This window comes from Larus michahellis, chromosome 3, assembly GCF_964199755.1.
Source record: "Larus michahellis chromosome 3, bLarMic1.1, whole genome shotgun sequence".
NCBI lineage: Eukaryota > Metazoa > Chordata > Aves > Charadriiformes > Laridae > Larus > Larus michahellis.
Window position 1 is genome coordinate 75,679,300 of NC_133898.1, and position 20,804 is coordinate 75,700,103.

At 34.5% G+C, this 20,804-nt stretch overlaps 1 protein-coding gene across 4 annotated transcripts in view; it reads left to right on the top strand.

Annotated features, from left to right (window-relative positions):
• TBC1D32 (TBC1 domain family member 32) overlaps nucleotides 1-20,804 on the top strand; it is an 87,850-nt gene that overhangs the window by 24,478 nt on the left and 42,568 nt on the right. For 3 of the 4 annotated variants that reach the window (XM_074580853.1, XM_074580856.1, XM_074580855.1), the window contains 7 exons: nucleotides 27-228; nucleotides 3,246-3,328; nucleotides 5,060-5,198; nucleotides 5,913-6,000; nucleotides 6,831-6,949; nucleotides 7,559-7,675; nucleotides 11,084-11,172. In XM_074580853.1, the coding sequence (XP_074436954.1) occupies nucleotides 27-228; nucleotides 3,246-3,328; nucleotides 5,060-5,198; nucleotides 5,913-6,000; nucleotides 6,831-6,949; nucleotides 7,559-7,675; nucleotides 11,084-11,172 (837 nt within the window). The remainder of the gene's footprint in view (nucleotides 1-26; nucleotides 229-3,245; nucleotides 3,329-5,059; nucleotides 5,199-5,912; nucleotides 6,001-6,830; nucleotides 6,950-7,558; nucleotides 7,676-11,083; nucleotides 11,173-20,804) is intronic. The other variant, XM_074580854.1, reaches the window with a different exon arrangement.

The following is a 20,804-nucleotide window of genomic DNA, read 5'->3' on the forward strand; positions in this document are numbered from 1 at the left end:
TTTTAAAACTGTTATTTTATTTCTAGTCCTGCAGCTGTTCATGTAATTATTCAGTTTACAAAGAAACTTCTTCATGACGACATTTCTCTTTTATCTGGATCTGAGATTTTGCCAGTTGTTAAAGGAGCTTTCATTTTTGTATGTCGTCAGATGTACAGAACTTGTGAAGGCCTGCAGATGCTAATTCCTTATGGCTTGCATGAATCTATTGGAGAGGCCTGGAAAAAGGTAAATCTTTTTTTTTGGATTGGGAAGATTGGAAAAAAGCTTACTGTAGAGGTTCAGTTTATGTAATAGTTGTTCTTTGCTTCAGGTTGCTTATATTTAAGTAGTGAGATAATGCTTGGAATTGTTCTAAAAATTAATTAAATAAAAGTTCTATGTTTCAACTTTTCCTTCTGTATGTGAATATAACAGAAGCTTAGTTTCAGTCTTCTGTCCCTTAAGGTTAAACCAGGAACTGTGAAGATGCATTGATAGACCTATGATTCATAGATCAACTCCTTTCTAAATATTATCCTTGATGCTAGAGGTCACCTGATGTCTTGATAGCCAGTGTCCATCACAGATCTGGTGGTCACTCTTGGCTTGGGATATTTTGAAAGGAAAAACTCTTGAGATGTAGTCTTAGTAATTTTTAGGCTAAACTAGTTAGTTTTGGTGGGAGATATGGAGGAAAAAAAAAGGAGATTCCAAATACTTGACTTAAATAGATGCTATTGAAAGATTCTCAAGGGACCATAATGAGCAGTGCCAGGCAGGAGTTCTTGTCCTACCTATGTACTTGGATATCTCATGGAGTGTAGAAGTTGTACAAAACTTCCGTTTGATGGCTAGTCTAAAGCTTTTACTGCATGAAAGAGCTTGGATCCAACAGTTCTGCTTATTCTGCTTTCTGTTATAAATTTACTGAACAAGGTATATGGATGTCTGCCCTAAAATTTTCTATTTTCGTTGTTCTGATAGCTGTGTGCAGTGTGAAAATTCTTATCTATTGCTATAAAATTTAGTTAAGATGGAAAAATGACAACAGATGCTGCAAGAGCAGTTTTCAAAAAGTTCACAGTGAAGTAAATTCAAAGAAATGTTTGAATCATTAAAATAACATTGGCAGCAATTAGGTAGGGGTAGCGTACAAAGCTTCAACTTTGGCTTCCAGCTACACTGAAAGCATATTTAAACTATAGGTATTAGAAGTCTTAGTGGAAAACCAAAATTTACTTGTGTTGTTTCACTTCATACTGAAAAATGGAACCATCTCTTTTTTCCTCTAGTGATTTTAAAATACTTTCTTAGAGAAGGATCAGACCAAGCTGGAAGGAAAAATTGGCTAAAAAAACTAAAGATTCTTTTTGGAGGCAAGGAAGCGGGAGAAAAATTCAATGCAAAGGAAAGAGAATGGAACAGCTATTCTTCCTGTCAAATGATGTATGCTTTTATTATGGTTAGAAATTTTAAAAATACAGTCACAATGTAAACTCGGGCAGAAAATATTAGAAAGATAGAACATGAATAGAAGCAACGCTTAAATCACCAGCTTGTGTGTATTTCTCACTGCTTTTATATATGAGTATTATCATGAAAGCATGCATTTTGATTGAAAATAAAATATATCATTACTTACAATCATAATTATATCACAGTAAACTCTCTTTCTCATCAAAGAATGTTGGTTTTGAAACTCAGGTTCTTCCTTGCATTGAAAACGTTAGGATTTCATTGAATTAAGAAGTTCAGTTCACTTGAATCATGCTGTAATTTACATAACTGAACAATCTGTCTGTCTTTCTGTGCTTTCTTATTGTGTAACTAGTCAGTCTTACTTGAACGAACCTGTTACTCTATTTAATGTCTATCACAGGCAGGCTGTTATATGCTTTTGATGGGCATTTCCAGTTACTTGCTCTAAAGCACCACAGCACTTGCACATGCACAAAAGACTTCCTTGCACATTAAAATAATTTATTATGGTATAGAACATCATTTAGACAAATTGTTTTGACACATACAAGATAAGGAGGCTGAATGTGTCAAATTTAAAAACAATTGTGAAACATTTAGCTGACAAAATGCCATTTCTTCACATCACTTTGGAGGTCAAATTGAGATTGAACTTGAATCTACATATTCAGGACTTCAGGAATCGGCACGTTAGTAAAGGAAAGTCACATTTTCTACTTTACCATCCTGATTACTTTTTAAATTATTTTCTGTAATTTTTAAATTTTATAGCATCTGCAGTTTATAAAATAGTCTACCATTTATAATGTAGCAAAAATGGTGGACTTTGGTGGACTCTATCCAAGCAGTAGTGACAGTTTTTTAATGGATAGACTGGTAATTTGTTTCCTCCTATTTTACATGTCTCCTGGAGTTTTAAGACTGGTGGAGAAACAATTTTTCCTCTTGGCAGATTCTGATGGAATTCTGGGACAGAATTTGTACAGATGATAAGAGGGGAACATAACAGATCCGGGAGGACTGACTAGTTTAATAAATGAATCTTTTGTGGAGTTATTAGATGATATTTATAAGAGAGTAAAATAATGACTGCTTGCTTTCATTTGAATGATGCAATATGCTTTTTACCCCTGGAAACTTAAACGAGCTTAAATCATTAATCTTAAATATACAGTGTTTTTGACACTAGTTATTTTCAAATATCAATTCAATTAGAAACTCCATCAAATATAAAAATATGTATATATATTTATCTATGTCAGTACCTCTAATTGTATCCATACCAATATAGATACAATTATAGAATTTATAAATAAATAAAATAAAAATTGGCATAATTCCTTAGGAAATTTGGTGTTGAGTCGTGGAATCCAGAGGCTTTTATTTCCATTAGCTGGGACAGAAGTAGACTACAGAGTTGCTTTTTGTTTTGGTGTTTTTTTCATTTTTTTTTTTTTTTCTTTTTTAAATACTGATTTTTTGCTTCAGGAGTCTCTAGTTAAAAAGTAAAAAGAAAGTGCTTTTTATTTTAGGAATTTTAATAAATTTTTTTTTTAAAAAATAGTAGCTTTAAAATGGTTTATGCCCAAATAAAAAAAAAAAAAAAAAAAAGCTTTTCTGGAATAAAAACTATACTGGAATAGTGTATTCTGTGCCAAAGGCTAGACTACAGCCTGGTCACTGTTATTTTTTTAATGTATAGCAAGAAAACGAGCAAGATCTAGAGTTTAAAAATGGTGTAAATAAACAGTAAGGAGGTATGTATTTATTTTTTTATTTTACAGACAAGTTTGCTTTCAGAAAGAGTACCTACTCCTGTAACTGCCGTGGACTCGACTTCATCAGTAAGTCTAGAGTCCAAGAACATGTAAGTTGATGCTTAATTTTTGCACACGTACGAGTATGAACACAGACTGCTACTTTATCCACAGTTGAGGCATCTTATAACCTTGTGTTTTTTTTCCAAAAGTGTAGGGGTAGGTAGAGAGATTGAAGTCATTTTAGCATAGGTCTGAGTAGAGTTACAGAATTTTTCTTGACCTTTCAGGACTTTCTTGGCTTACAGAGTTGTATCTAATCTGTGTAAGATTGATTTATACTTGATTCTCTCAACCTGGTCTAGTGGGAGGTGTCCCTGACCATGGCAGGGGGATTAGAACTAGGTGATCTTTAAGGTCCCTTCCAACGGAAACCATTCTATGATTCTGTAAAATGTGAATTAGAAAGCATAAAACAAAATAGCTGTCAGAGTTTATTTTATGGCTTTGATATGGTGGCTGTTCTGCGGAATGGTATCCATACCTTCAAAATATTATGTAGCAAGATTGGCAGCATTCTGGCTGAAAGCCTGATACATATTAAGTGAATGGCATCCTTCCATTTATACTAAAACTTAATGTCCCTTTATAGAAGTTTGTATGCATTAAGATGAGAAATATACAAATATTTGTGAGCCTGAAAATTCAGGTTGATGTTGGTGTTCGTGCAGAACCTAGTTGATTAAGTAAATTCTAGATATACTTTACCATGTATAATTTGCAATGCTACCTCAACAGTTATTACTCTGGTCTGTGGTGGTGGCATGTGAAATGGTTATAGCAATTCAAATCTAGTGGTAAAATGAAATGTAGGGATGCAGAGTGCTGACTGAAGAGGCTGTTACTAATCACTACCATTGACGTAAGCTACAAATTCCTACTAGCATCTAGATTTTTCATTTAACTATGGAAGAAGACATGCTTATATATTTCTGGGTGCAGTTTTTGCTTCTGAACATGACATGGCAGGGATTCTGCAGGAGAAGTGATTAAAGTTCGGGGTAATGGTTGACTGCTACCAGAAAAGCTGCTCGCCGGTGATAGGAGTCAAAAATGAGAAAGGAGAACTAGAGATGAGAATCCAGTAAGCAAATGCTTTTAGAGAAGCAGAATCACAAGAATCTACTGATACCTGAAGGGGTGAGACCTAATCAAAGGTGATGTAATTGCTTCACTTTTCGTTTTAGGGCACAGAATGTTGTGTAGGGCAGACTTTATTCTTGCAATTGCTGTTCTTCCTGCTATGTCTGTAGAAAATATTTAACATTTACTGCTGTTAGTACGTGAAGCTATTGTGTATATATAGCACCTCATTTTCATAATTCTGTACTGCTTTCTAGCAGGAGCCTTTATCTCCTCAAACTTGAGTTTTTATTGGTTCCTCATAGTGTTTTTACATTGGTGAGAAATTCTGTGCTTGCTTTGCCACTTTGTAACTGCCACATTAATACCTTAAAAGACTTGTCTAGTGTCAGATACTAAGTCGTAAGTACATTTAAGGATTGCATGGGTCTTTTGGGTTCCCCATTACATCATCTTTCTGTTCTGTGTTCTTACCTAATCTTAGTTCTGCCAGGATGAGTTTGAATGTTTGTACAAAATACAGTCTAATACATATTACAACTTTCCCAAATGCTTTTTAAAAACTAACATAAACATATGGAATAAACATAGAGTCCAGTGAATGAAATGTTGTTTTTCAAAGTTAAAAACTGTAGTTTTTCTTCTTTCCCGTGCTTTTTTACATACCTTTTAAAATGATTATTTCGCTACTCTTGCAGTTTGTTATGGGAAGAGACTTTGTTAGATGCCTTGCTAAATTTTTCTGCCACACCCAAAGGACTATTTCTCCTTCATAGTACAGGTGCCATGAATGACTGTGTGAACTATATGTTCAGCAGTTTATCAAAAAAGATCCAGGTAAGCATCATAGAGCCTCTATAGTTTTTCTTTCTTTTAATGATAATAATAAAATAAAGAAGAAATAAAATAAGAAAGTAAATCCAGAAACCATCTTATCACTTAATTTTTTGCAAAAATGAATTTAAAATGTAGCTTATCATTTTTCATATTGGTGCCACACTGATTTATGTTTGTTGGATGTTACTCGTCTTCAGTATGTCAGGTATTTATTTAGGTTTTCTGACTTTTTACTCTAAAGTTTGAAATGCTAAGCAAAATATTTTTTCCTTTTTTTTTTTTTTCTTCTAAGTGCAAATTTTTCTATGCCACATTGGTAGGTGGTGTTGAAATCTAGATACACCAGATGATACATGAAATATAACCAAAAATTGGATAATATACATTTTAGGAGAAAAAAACATAGTTACAGACATCCTACTGAATGTGCGCAAAACCCATAATACTAACATTTTTATTCTTTGCTGATGTTGCATGTCTCAACCATAGTATTTTGCATTTAAATTTTGCTAAGATCCTTGATAAAGATGTTTGGTTTGGAATCTGACCCTGGTAAGTCTGTAGTGGATAGTGTCTATGAACTGTTCAAGTCTAACCATACAGTGGATTAAATTCTGTAAACAAGTGCAGGAAAGATCAATATTTAAGAGATCATTTGAGAGTTTCATGTCGTTTGAATAACTAACACTGTGCTTTTATATTTGTTACTAATAGACGAATGACTATGAAGAGTTTGGTAATAGAGTGATTGTTACACAAATCGCAACAACACCAACAGGTGCAGTAGCTCTACAGAGTTCAGGTAAATTGAAGAATGATGTTTTTATGAATACTTACATGCTGTAGTGTTGCATGTTAGGAAAAGGTAGTGAGAAACGTTAAAAAAGATCAACTGAGTGGAATAATTACAAAGTATTAGCAAAGGTTGCTTAAATGTCTATTGATTTCTTCTTGATGGAAATTTATTCTTTCCAACTTCTAGCTCATTTACTTATCTTGATGCTAGGTTTTGTTTTGTTTTTTCTTAAATTAAGCAAAATCTTTACTTCATTGGTTTGGATTTCCAGAAATTTCCTGTATGTGCATGAAGACATTTATATCTGTTAAAAAATAAGTTGCTAATAGTTTGCAAGTGCTTCTTATTGATCTACAGATCAGAATTAATAACTCTTGATTTCTGTAATTTGTATGTACTTTTCTGTGGCTACTGACTGCTCACAGTCTCTGCTCACAATCTCTGCTCACTAGTAAGTTATAGTAAATTTGTATTTTTAAAACCACAGAGCAAATGCTAGCTAAGCCTTGATCTGTAGCAGTCAACTTGTTAAAGCAAATCAGCAGCTCATTTACATGGAAGTTATATAAATATCCTACTTTAATATAATTTTGCAAACTGTTGCTGTAGATTTTAGATTGAATATAAGCAGACTGCTGTAGAAAGGTGGTTTTGACTAAAGGATTGAGAGTAGCAGGATAAGTAACCCTCAGGCAGTCTGTGTTGTGAAATTTTAGTCCACAATGTGGAGAATTTTGAGAATGTGAGTTAGAATTATGGTGTAAAGTGTTTTTTAATATGACAGTTTTTTCTGGTATTCTTGCCATTATGATGATTAGAAGAAAAATTTGTTTTAGGTTTTATAAAGGCACTTGTAACTGAATTATGGGCTCTTTTGGAGTGTGGAAAAGATGACGTGAGGATAACACAACCCAAATCTACTCCAGTTGAACCTATTGACCAAAGCTGTCGGAAGGTGAGCAATTACTTAATCTTCTGTATTGGCATGTGAAAAACAGGGCTGTATTTCAGATAGGATGATGCATACATTTCTGTAAATTTTTATTGTGACTATACCTGCTTCTTGGTGCGTGCGGAAAAATTAGAGTAATACACTAGTCAAATGATGACTGAAAGAATTCTTGTACTGCATGGCAGGTTACAATGCCAAGGATCCATTAAAGTCAATATAAAATAATAAATAATAATCATGACAAAAGGCAAAGTCTTAAAATACTGGCCATCAGTTCATGTCTCCTATTACTGTAGTAATATCAGGGAGAGTGGCGTGCATTAGAATATGCTGTGTCTCTAGATTTTAGAATTATGTGATAATGAAAATATTCAAAATTGCTTGTACAATTTGATAGACAATACATATTTCACAGACATTACTGCCATTTTAGATTATGTAGATACTTGCTAGGGTCTGCAGTCTTATTTTGGGCAGCCTTTGGGCAGGTTCAGCCTACAAAGAAGGATAAGAACAAACTTAAAGTTAATGGCAAATAATTTTTAAAGTTCATTTGGTTCTGCTTAACTGATTAACGTTCTCTTTTGTCCCTCCTTTCTTTTCTTTCTCCAGTCTTTTCTGTCTCTGATAAACTTGCTCTCTTACCCTGCGGTTTTTGAGCTCCTGAGTAAACAAGATATACCAAATAAACCAATATATTCACTCCGTGAAGTACCTACAGATATTATTGTAAGTATGTTTTTTATTTTGAAAGAAAAATAAATACTTCTGTGAAGACATTTTCCTGAGACAATGTTACTGTAATAATAGAATAAGATTTTTCTTCTTACTGAATGATTTTGAAGTTTTCTGCATTTTGTATTATATACAGCATGAGGGCAGTATATGCACATATCACTTCATGTTAACCTAAATTTTCATTTTGAAATCCTAAAGATGGTATAAAACTTGATGCCTAATTTAAAGATCATCTTTCCTGACTAGTATTAGAATTGTGGTTTTCCATGGAAAAAAAATGGGCATACAAACCCACCTCTGTATGTGCATGTAGATACATGCTGGAAAATCTCTATACTTGTATTTTATATAATACTGCTTTATTACACTGTCTGTGGATTTAAACAAAAATTAAGAAAAACCACCAAACCAAAACCTCAGGCTTTGTCAATAGCACAGATGATTCACACACAGGAAAAATCACTAATTAGAAAGTTACTGATTAAGGTATGTTTCAGTCCTAAAAAAAATGGTGTTACCATTTCTGTATTTAGTATTATTTTGTAATAGTTCATTCAACTGTAATCTTTTTTTTTTTTTTTTTATCTATAAAGCATGGTCAAATTTAATCTGTGACCTTGACTGGAAGTTAAAATCAGATTTTTTTCTGATGAGCTAGCACTTTGAGTTGCTGTTGTGTTAAAGTGCTTATTTAGTGCAAGCTCTGGATTGGTGGTAGTTTAAGTTGTTTAGACAGCATATATCATGATCGTGTACTTAATGTTTGGAAGGGATTTTTGTAGTTCTTTTTTGTAACACTGTTTGGGTGATTTCAGGAGAAAATGGGATGGTAAATTTCATTTTTCCAACACACTCAATGTTGGTGTGTCCACCAATGGATAGTTCTGTTCAGTCATCAAGTTGTATGAGGAACTGGGAGCAGGGGAGGCAGAATTATGTTGAAGGTGATACATTTTTGAGAGCTTTCAGGTTGGGGTAGGTCTTAAGTAATGGTTTTTGTGACTTTTGAAAGCCGGTGTTGTTTCGGCTTTTGAATTACTTCAATAGTTTGGTGGAAGTCTCTAGGTATCCAGAAATAGCAATACTGATACAATTGTTCAAAGTTCCCTGAACTGTTACAGATGTTTTGGATGGGGTTTGTCTCACTCACATACTGTGCAACAGTGGGTTTTGTATGACTAAGCTAGACATCCAAGATTATGTAGTCAGCAGAAGGGAAATAGTTAATCAAATGTTAATTTAACATATAATGGCTAAGCCTAAGTACTCAGAAAAATTCTGGGGTTAAACGGACATAAACATTTGTTATAAGCACGTTTTTGGGCAGTGATTGCAGAAAGCTAAAGGTAAAAAATTTGACTGGATGTAATTATGGTTAGAAAGCAAAGTTAAAGTCATTTCAGTGCCACTAGAAGATTTGGTTAGAAAACCTAATTTCTTTGTGTGTTTCGTTTTTCTATATTTCTGAATCATGTCACATTGCCACAAAATCTGAGTTGTAGTATTTATGCTGAACTATATTCGATAACGCACGTGTTTATATGCCCTTTACTTAAACACACAAGATTTAAACATTTTTTCCTCCTTTGTATTTTTGGCTAACGAGTTCCATCATTGACTGAACAGATTATCAGTTGGGCTTTTAGTACTTTTAACTGTTGACTAATCGAGTTTTTATTTTGTGCCCTTAAGAAAATTTTTCTTAATACATGACAGTTTTTTTTTTTTTTTTTACTCTGTTTGCCATATAAAAATATTTTACAAAATGGAGCAGATGAATCGGGGTCCTTCTGCTTGCCTCCACTCTTCTTTTGAGAGGTTCTACAGCACATAGGGAATGTAGCTTGGAAGGTACCCTCCAAGCTTTGAAAGACATGTTTAAGGAGGTGAAATTCTTCCTCCCCCTCCAGTGATTATGGAGAATCTTATATTTAGTTGATGTATCTTAAGTATTCAAAGTAGATGTCATCCTGCCTATAATATATAAGCTATGCACTGTAGTTGAGCCGTCAGATTTATCTGCGCTTTTTTCTGATCAGACCTTGCATTGGACCTTGTTCACTGTCATCCTTCTTAATATCCCAAATCAGAGCTTGGTCTGCTTTCTCCATAGTCCTTTCTCTGTGCCTGCTCTTTCTATTCTTTTGCAGGCTCCAAGCTTTGGTGTGTAGATGAGAGGAGGCGGCTGTTGGCAGAGAAAATATCCCTCAGCATTTAACTCTTTGTACATGCAAATATCTAAGAAACCTTAACCCCCCCAAAAATCAATTTCTTGCATTACCAATTTTATGAACAGCCTTGAGATCCAAGTTTAATTATTTTATTGTGAATTTCATGGTGAACATACTATGTGGAAAAATTAATTCTTCATAGCCCTCTCCCCTACCTCTCAAAAAAATCTAATAGGGAAAATACGGTTTCACTGCATTTTAAACAACAGTGTGTTTTATGAAGACATTATACTTTGACAAGTTCTAGATTTTTTTTTTTTCTTCTACTGGGAGATTTACTTGTGGTGTTTACTTTTCTCTGTGTTGAAAAACAGAGCTTTGGTTGATTTAATGAAAGTATGGATCCTAATTTTTCACTTGTATTGAAATGACTCATTGGTCAAACCAGTTGAATAGTAACTCTCTGCTGTCTCTGATACTATACTTCTTAAACGTAGAGAAAATAAAAGTTTGGATTTAATCCAGATTAAGTAAAGCCTGTAAGACTTTGTAGTCTTTCTTCTGACCATAGCACAGCAATCTGTCTCAGATGATAACATCTGTGAATGTTTTTATGCATTTCTTAGTCTTTTAATGAAATAATTTCTTCGGAACCAGTTTGGATATGCAGTGAACCAGAGGGGAAGATAATTAGGTTGGATTTGTGGAAGAAGTGGAAAGCAGCCACAGGTTGTTGTCTATTACATGAGATGCTGTAGGATGAAAGATGTAAGCCTCAACATCCAAGCTAAGCCTTGTTACACTGAGAATAAATGGACATGTTTTGAAGCATGTGGTACTAACGAATCTTAGAAAGGGTATTATACTAAAGGATTTGCTGTTCTTTTCATTAAAATAGATGTATACACATTTCAAACATACAAACCCCCCAGTTTAACATTTTTTGTTGTGGTTTAATACTAGGTAGAAACTAGGGTACTTGATATGCTAGGATGTTTAGTGATTTTTTTTTTTTTTTTAACTGTCATATTTGTTTCCCCCTGACCTTCTGTATGGTTTCTTTTTGCCATTGACTTTCATGGTGGAAAGCCCCTCTTCTTACAGAAATAATTTCAATGTGCATTTTAATAAAAGGTCTCATTTTATAGTAAACATCCCTATGAAACTATTATGTGCTTAAAATAAAAAAATCATACCTGAGTTTTTTACATTTGTCTTCCTTTGGCAGGATATCATTGACAGGCTTATAATTTTGAATTCAGAAGCTAAAATTCATTCCTTATTCAGTTATGAACAATCACATATCTTTGGTCTGAGGTAAGATGCTCATTTTTTATTCTCTGGTCACATTAACTAAATAGGATATAACATGCTTGGATGTGTTGCTTCTGATGAGATAACATCGTTTGGGTTTTATTATGCATGAAGGTGAAATTCCTCCTTTTTTTTTTTTAACATAAGAAGATTAAATGAAAATGGCCTACAAAATGAGGATAGCAATGAATCTAATCTTATTACCTGGAAATGGATATATTGTAATATGATAAGCAGTAATAGAAATTACATGTTGTTATTTTGCCTAGTTGATTGAAAAGAATATGTGGTACAGTCATTGTAGTACATAAAACAAAAATCATACCGAAATACGGAAATAAACAAAGTATTTTTTATCATGTTTATATAAGTTTGGTTTACCTAGTCTCCCTGTACTTAATTTTTTTTATGTATAGATTTAATTATCACCAATTTCACCAAATTTCACAGTACCATTTGATCCCAGATATTTCTAGAACATGAACACTTAAAATATGCTCACACTGTCATGCTTGTGTTTTGTAATATTTTAAACTAATAATTAGATTCTGCATTGTTCTGTTTTCCAAAGTTGAATATATAAATCCTTGAATTCACATTTTTGTTACAAACATATTTTGTGCAATTGAAGTAAAAGATCTGCTGGATTGTGCTTCATAGTATGGAAAACCTTGATAACCTTTCTTAGGTTATCAAGATATAGCACGATTAAATACTGCTGCATTAACTTTCTGCAACTGTATTGGTACTTTGATATCACAGTAAAATTATTTCATACTATGTATGAATAACCATAAGATACAGTATAATTTGATGATAAGGATGAGCATGACGGAGGTGAACAGTGGCAGAATTCGGAGTTGGGAGATACATGGTTTTGTCATATAATTCAGAAGTTATAAATGCTATTTTGAAGCAAATCACTAGTTGGGTAGGAATGAGAAGTCCTAAGATGAAATTTGAAAAATAAGATATTATTCTTCCTTTAGGACTATACTGACTCCATAAAAAGCTTCACAGAACTCCCATTGATTTAATTAAGGATAAGGGAAAGTGAGATGTTTTCACAATTTAAAATAATAGTTTGTTTTTAGATTGTGTTCCACCTTTGTAAGGTAAAAGAACATATTTCTTCTACGATGATATTAGGAACCCTTGTTAAGGTATAGGCAAAAACTAATTATTCAGTCTGATTGTATAAGCAGTTGACTCCCATGCTGTAAGACAGAGACTGGCATACAAATACGTGGATCACGTGTTGAAGTTGTGTTGAATGCTTACAATATTTTTAACAAGGCATATACCCTGTGAAGCAACAGAACTACCCATAACTACATATATGAGCAAAGTAATAAGCTCATCTGTAATCATGTAAAAGAAGCTATATTATTACACAGATAAGATAAGCTTCAGAGTTCACTGTGGTGATGACATGTTCTGCTGGACTCTGACAAAGTCAAAAACAAAGTGAAAATTCAGTCAAACCGCCAGATTTCAAGGAAAGATTAAGGAGTATTTTCAGCGTGGAAACCTACTCATAGAAGTGGTAGGTATCTTAATTAGTAATCAGAAAAAGGAACATTAAAAAAAAAAATTAAAAGAATTTTCAATAAACGCTTTGTGTTCCACAGGGACTTTTGGAATCTCAGTGATTTTAACAGATTCAGTTGTTGTTATTTGTTTGTTTGTTTTTTTATTGTTCAAAAGCCCTGTTCTCTTCCCCACGGCTTTTCATTGCCTTTGCTATAAAAGCAAGGAAGACACAATTCTGGGGATTTTAATATGGGCCTATAGAAATGTTTTTTGCAAATAATAGAGAATTGGCACATAGAAGCCTTTTATAATGTCTAATTCAACTGCCTGCACAAAGAAAATTTTTATCATTACATAGTTATTCAAAGTTTCCTGTTAAAATGATACCAGAATTGTGGATGATTCTGGAATTTGTAACGGTTACTGTATTGTTTACAGTATTAAGGCTTGCAAGAAACCCTAGGCTATATTATCTGAATACGAGAGGTATACTGTTCATTTTAAATACCTTTTGAAACCAAGTTCCATGAGCTTTTCTGTGAGTGCTGCTGACACCAGACATCTGTGTTCTGTGAAGTGAACCTTGCAGTGTGTAGTTGGTTTGCTTCTTGACTGAATTCCATCAAGAATACCAAATTCAGCGGCAGTTAGATCAAATAATATCAGATGCTTAACAGATCTGAAAATTTAGAAAATTAATTAGAGAGAGCAAAAGATCTACATTTCTCGTTGCTGATAGGTAGAAATAAAATATTTAAATGTTTATGATAACTGCAATATTGAAAAACTGAACAGTTTTGTGACCGGATGATTTTGGTGAAACATTTGTCTAGAAACATTTCTTTCTGCTAGAGTTAATACCCAATAGTACAGCCAAATGCACATTCTTTAAACATTCACAGATCTACACAGCTGTATACTTTGTTATTTGGTCAGGTATCATTGTGAGTGTGGCTCACCCAGAGCTGAGTGCTGAACCTCAGATCTGTTTTAACTTACAGGAATCTGAGGTCCTTTAACCTACTTCTATTCAGAAGAGTTACAAATTTGCTTACTTCAATGTTAAGCAACTTCTGCAATTTAGAACTTCTTCTGGTTTCAGCTGTGATAATTAATTTTATTCCTAGTAGCTGCTGTGTTTTGGATTTCGTATGAGAATAATGTTGCTAACGTATTGTTTTGGTTGCTGCTAAGTAATGTTAACGTTAGTCAAGGACTTTTTCAGCTTTCCATAGAAGCTGAGAGGGAGCATAGACAGGACAAGCTGGCCAAAGGAATATTCCATACCATAGACATCATGCTCAGGGTATAAATGGGGGTTGACTGGGGGGCAGGAATCTGCAATCACTGCTCATGATGGGCTGGGCAACTGATCATTGTGTGGTGAGCAATTGCATTGTGCATTGCTTGTTTTGTATAGTCTTTTAGCATTATTATTGTTACTACTTTCTCTTCCTTTGCTGTCGTATTAAACTGTTTTTATCTCAACCCACAAATTTTATTTTTTTTCCCTGATTGTCTCCCCCATCCCACTGCGGGGGTGGGGCACGGTGAGTGATCGTCTGCATGGTGTTTGACTGCTTGCTGGGTTAAACCATGACAAAACTGTATTTTTCTTCATGTGCATACTGTGCTTCAGTGACGTAAAATTATTTTGGTTATTAACTGTGTAAGTATAGGTATTTCCACAGTCTGTTTAATCCAAAAAGCACAGGCGTATCTATTTATGTTTTTAATGTTAATATTGCATTTTCTGGTGGATGATTGTTTTCATTTTGAAAAAGGATGAATTCCGAATTCTGAACTATTATTATGAAGGACAGTCCTGCAGAGGCTCTGCGGTCAACTTTCCTTTTCAAGCTTGCCTGCTCTCAAAAGTTGTGTCCATGCAGTAGAAATCAAAGGGAAAACGTAGGGAAGCTAGATATGGTTTTGCATAGCCAATATCTCTCAGTCTATAAAGAATGCTCCCTAGAGTGCATTTATACAAACTAGGTCCTGTGTGATCAAGGTAAAATACTGAGTTTCACAGCAAGCTGTAGTCTAGTGTGACTTTATTTGTTGTAATTCTTAACTTGGAAGTATCTTGGCCTAGGATTCCTCTTCAGTAGTTTCACAGACACTGATTTGGAATTCCTTTAATTGCAGCTATTGCGTGCTTCTAGGATAAGTTTTACTCACTTGAAAGCTCTTTTAAAAATCATCATTATTATTAATTAAAGGAAAACTTTAGGCAGTAAGGTGGAGATAAGAATAGAAAAGTGAAAGTATATAAACAGTTACAAATTTGTGCATACAAAGATTTTCAAACTGTCAGTTCAACTTCCAAATTCAAAGCATATTCATACTTACTTAGAAGCAGGAAGGTTCTCAGTCGGCCAACATTGGTTGATAACAGACCACTGAAGGCTGTCTCAGCCACTCCTTTGTACAGCGTGAAAAATCTGCGCGCATAGGAACTGATGCAAAAATTCTCAGTATTCTTTCTATTTTAGAAGATACTGAACTTAATTGGCATCAGGGCACGAATCCTAGAGAAAGGGGATTCACAGCAGTAATCAAAGTAATAAATTTTTAACATACTAGACACAGAATTTTCTTAATTTAGTGATCAGCTTTATTTCTCTCACACAAGTGTGCCTGTTGATTTTTACCTTATAAGTTATTGGACGTGAGAGAAAACAATTTTCATAAAGGTGTGACATTATAGATCTTAGCCATCTTCCTTTCAAGGCCAAGCTCTTTGAATCTCTGTAACTTATATTAACAAAGGAATTAAGTAAACAGCTGTAACATTGTTTTTCTTTCAGACTGATTAATTATATGGCATCAAGGCAACTTATCTAGTATTTCAGTACAGTGAATACATCCATGAGTTGTGAGTTTTTACAGCCTGCCAAGAAAATATATGCATAATATATATTTTCAAAGCATCTGCCTGAAGCATTATCCAGGCATTTACATATTGCTGTCCTCTGTATTCAGAAACTGAATTTTCTGTGAATGTTAGTGACACTGTGTTAGCTGGATTAAAGTGTGGCAAAGTACCAGATTTCTACCTTCAATAATCAACCCTCTGTCCCTAAAAAGCATCGATATTCCAAAATAAACTCAAAGATACTCAGTTTACATAAAAATTAGGAGAAACAGTGTTACTGGCAACAGGCATAGACTGTGGGCCTATGAAACTAGTAAGGGAAAGATTTAGGGAAGAGAATTTAAATGGCTTATGCTATATTGACGTCAAAATCAATCAGCATCTTGAAATTTGCCTCAAAGCAGTACTTTTTAGTCAAGATTTCATCTAGTGCACTCCAGTGAAATCCAGGTGAATGAATCTCCTACAGGAGCTGGGAGATGAACAAGTGTAGGCAAGAGACAACTTTGTGGCTTTAGGAAATACAGCTAATAAACACCTGTGTATTCTTTTCCATTGTGTTTTCGTCTGCATTGTAAACACACCCTCTTAAATAATTGCATTTTAATAATGAGGTAGCTTCAGCATATGAAATAATTTATTCCCTTAATTGTACATACATTATGTGTATTGTTAATTAAGAGAATATGTGATTTTAATGATTGCAACACAATGGAAGGAGCATTAATTATCTTGTTTTCTAAAGGTAGAAGATAGGAATCCTGATCATTCTTTTTCCTCAGGTCAACGTGCTATTTAGGTTTATCCCCTCTTTCTCTTTATTAAAAAGTAGCATTTAAATTTAAATACATTAAAAAGTATTATAGTAGCAGAAGCTTTTAAAAAGTGTTCTTATATGATTCTTTAAAATCTCATTCATTATAAATTGAAGCAAGATTCGTTTAGATGTGGTGTTAAGGGATATGGTGTAGGGGAGAACTTTGTAGAGTAGAGTTGATGGTTGGACTCGATGATCCCAAGGGTCTTTTCCAACCTAAATGATTCTATGATTCTAAGACCTTTTATTTAAAGCCATTTTTTTTTTAATTTCAAAATTCAGTTTCCCCTTTAGAAAATATGGTATTCTTTTACTAGTTTCGTGTTTTCTTTTCCATCTTCCTTGCAGAGCCAGAAATAAGGCTTCACCTCTTGCTTTCCGCATATGTTTGTTTTAAATATACTGTCATAGCCCATGAACGCTGTCGTCTAATGTCACTGGTGAATCTTTTTGATCACTAACATTTGAATGACTGGCTGGTACATCAACTCCTGCAACAGCATTTACTGTGCTATTGGCTGGATGTACTGAAGAAACCCTTCTCATGGCACAGATATCCTGTGGCATTCGACATCCTTATGTCTTTGTGAATGGAAGAAAGCCATGTTCATAGAGTTCCTCCTCTCGGCGGGAGGGAGGAGTATGGTGAGAGAGGGGAGGAACTGAGCCTGACAGTATTTATTTCTTCTGAATCTATCAGATATCAATTCTTATGATGGAAGCATGAAAGACTATGTAGTCCTCCAGTTACTTTCTACCAAACCTTTTTCAGTTAAATAAGGAGAATTGGTTGAGTTAATTAATTAATGACCCATTTTCTATTATTTTAAGTGTGTTTTCTGCATCGTAAGTGACATATAGTTCTTTGGAAACAAACCTCTTCCTTCCAAGTGTGCGTGCTGGATGGGTGTGAGGGAGGAGAGAGTGTGGCGTGTCCTGTAAATCTTTGACCCCTGTTTAATAATCCAGAGGTAAAAGATGACAGAGTCTACATTAGTAGTTATGAGGATTTGCAACAGGATTATGTTGGCATGCTTCCACATCATGTAGTTATGTTAATTTTTTGGTTGTTAGTTTATATATTAATAGAAGTTTGTTAGATTTATTAATTTATAATTAATGAAATAGGAACAGCAGATTCTGTGATAGGATTATGTCAGTTATTTGTTGATGGTGTTTTTTTTCCTTTACTTCACTGAAGGAAATTCACTTCCTGCAGTTTAAAATCTGCCTCACTTCTGAGTCCTCTAGGCTAGCAAGTGATGCTCATGAAAAGCATTTTTGTTTAGCTAGGGAAACTCTTTTACCACTAGCAATCACATTACATGTGATTTGTAAGGACGTTGGGTAGCTAAAATGCTGTAGGTGCTCTTTTGAAAACCTTTTCATGTGGAAAACATGGTAAGGAATACATCAGTCCCTGAGTTTTCTTCCTGGGAGAAACACGACTGCCCTGAGGTAGTAGCTTCCACTGCCTCAGGCATCAGGGGTGTAACTCAGGGTGTTGATAAATACTCTTATCGTGGTTTCATCTGTGATGAAGTTAACTTTCTTACTAGCAGCTGGTATAGTGCTATGCTTTGGATTTGAGATGAAAATAGTGTTGGTAAAACACTTATGTTTTGGATTGTTGCTAAGCAATCAAGGCCTTTTCTGCTTCTCTTACTGCCCTGCCAGCGAGTAGGCTGGGAGGGCATGAGAAGTTGGGATGGAACACAGCTGGGACAGCTGACCCCAGCTGACCAAAGGGCTATTCCATACTGTGTGATGTCATGTTCAGCATATAAAGCTGGGGGAAGAAAAAGGAATGAGTTACTGCATTTGTCTTCCCAAGTAACGATTAGCTATCCTCATAATGGGTGTTTTTAGCAAGTCAGAGAAATTCAGAGGTGGCTTAATTATACTGTTTACAGGTGAAAGAATTTAGAGAGACAATATAAAAATTAACAAGTTTTTTTTAGCAGCTAGAATTATTTACTAGCTATTTCGTATCCAATGAAGGACCTTCTGTTGTGCCGTAATTAAAGATGTCATCATGATTCCTCCTACCAAAACCAAGGAGATAGTCAGTTTACAAAGGTACGCAAGTACCAGTTAGTATGCCTTCTTTCAGACTAGAGATTTCTACAATGAAGTATTAGTTGTGAAGGGGAAGAATCCAGGGAGCAACCTCAAAGAAAGACAGGGATGACATAGGACAGGAAATGCAGAATTCAGAAAAAAAAATTACTTATTACTACCATATTTTCACAACTATGATATGTATTTTGATTTTTCTGAATTTCTTTAAAATTACTGTTCTATAAAAGACTGCCTTCAGATAGCCTTTTATTTTATCTGTATTGCAATTTGTTTCTGGGAATATGGAGTATCTTATTAGTAGTTTTCACAGAATTAGAGAATTGGGGTTGAAAGGAAGATTAAAGATTGTGTAGTCCAATTGCTCTTCTACAAGTGGGTTTGACTAGCATTACTCAGGGCTGTGTCCAGTCTGTTTTAGAGTACCTCTAAGGCTGGTGATTGTGCAACATCTTTGGGCAACTTGTTCCACTGTTTCACCACCATCACAGTACGTTAAAATGGAATTTCCTGTGTTTCAATACATGCCTATTGCGTCTGTCCTTTCACTGGCTATCACTGAGTCTGGCTTCATCTTCAAACCCTCCTGTCAGGTATTTGTACACATTGACGACATCTCCCCTGAGCCTTCTCTTCTCCAGGCTGAGCAGTCTCCCCTCTCTCAGCCTCTTTCCCTATGTCAGATGGGCCAAGCCCTTAATCATCTTTGTAGTCTTTTGCTGGGTCTGCTCCACTGTGTCCATGTCATGCTTTTATTGGAGAGACCAGAACTGGACCCAGCACTCCAGGCATGACGTCACCAGCACTGGTAGAGGAGAAGGGTCGCCTCCTTCGCATGACCTTCTGGCAGCACTCTTCATTACACAGTCCAGGATGCTGTTGGCCTTCAAGGGGATATTACTGTCTCATGTTCAACCTAGTGTCCACCAGGACCCCCAGGTCTTCTTCTGCAACTCTACTTTCTAAGTGGTCAGTCCCCAGCCTGTACTGTTGCATGTAGATATTCCTTCCCAGGTACAAGACCTTGCATCAAAGCATGTCTTCCAATTTTCAGCAACATTTAGGTTGGGAATTCTATCTTCTGCTTTAAAACCAAAATTTTTAAATAGATCTCAAAAAGATATGCTTTGTTGTTATTGTGTTATATCTGTCAAGGTTTTATACCTTTTCGTAACCATGCAGTCCTTGTAGATAGGATATTGGTCTGGGTGGTCTGATCCAATTCTTATGTTCCAAATGCAATTAGAAACAAACAAAAAAGAAGACCTCCACAACCATATTCCAGCATGCTCACAAATATACACACTATAAAATGTGATTTTTTTAAATATTTTTTTTGTTTGTTTCAAACTTTAATCTATACATTTATGACTTTGGAAGGTAAAGCAATGGGATATTACCTTTAACCAAATATCTATACTTCAGTAATGGCATTTTTAAATGAGTTTTTCCATGTAGATGAAAATTTCATTTGAATGCCCCAGCAGAGGCTGCTCATGTTAGATCTCATATATTTTTTTCATTTATCTTACCACTATCTGTTCTACCTGGTTTTATTTGCTTATGGTTTGTTATACGTTTTTGCTCTGCCTCGTGTACCAGAGGAGGTGTTATAAGCATTCTTGGACATCAGTCTTCTCACAAGTGGTTTTTGACTGCTGGAAACAGGTTCTTTGCCGTTTAAAGTCATCATACTTAACGGAAGAAACGGTCCATCTTCATAATGGTTTCAGTGCTCTTTTTGTGAATTTTTCTTCTATATAATAATAAAAAGAATTTATAGTTGAACTGTTATTTCCTCTCTTGTGATTAAGAAAATTACTGAGAACCAATCAATGTCAGGAACTAGTTAATGTAAAATAAATACAACTTGAAGAGGACTGAAACTGAAAAGATCAAGTTATATTAAAAAAAAAAAAAAGAAAAAGACATATTATCATCTTGACTATTTAATCCTTGGCTACAATTGTGTGAATTTGCAGGTGTTAAATTATCCAGAGAGTGGCTTGCAAATTTTGCTTTTGTCAGTAGAAGAATATTGGGAGTTACATGGAAGAAAATAAGCATTGACTAGCAGACTACAGATTTCAAACAATATGTATTCTCTAGTTCATATCAAGTCTTACGTGAATGCAAAATATAATGCTGATTAGACGTAATTTATGTTGTGTTTTATGACTGTGATAAAACAGAAAATAAAAATAGCAACAAGAATGTTTAGTCATATTATTTTCCATTACCCATTACCCAGGAAGCCTTCAATGAAATTATTCTGTTGCTGTGTTACAGCGAATAGATTAGTTAAAAAAAAAAAAAAAAAGGTAATAT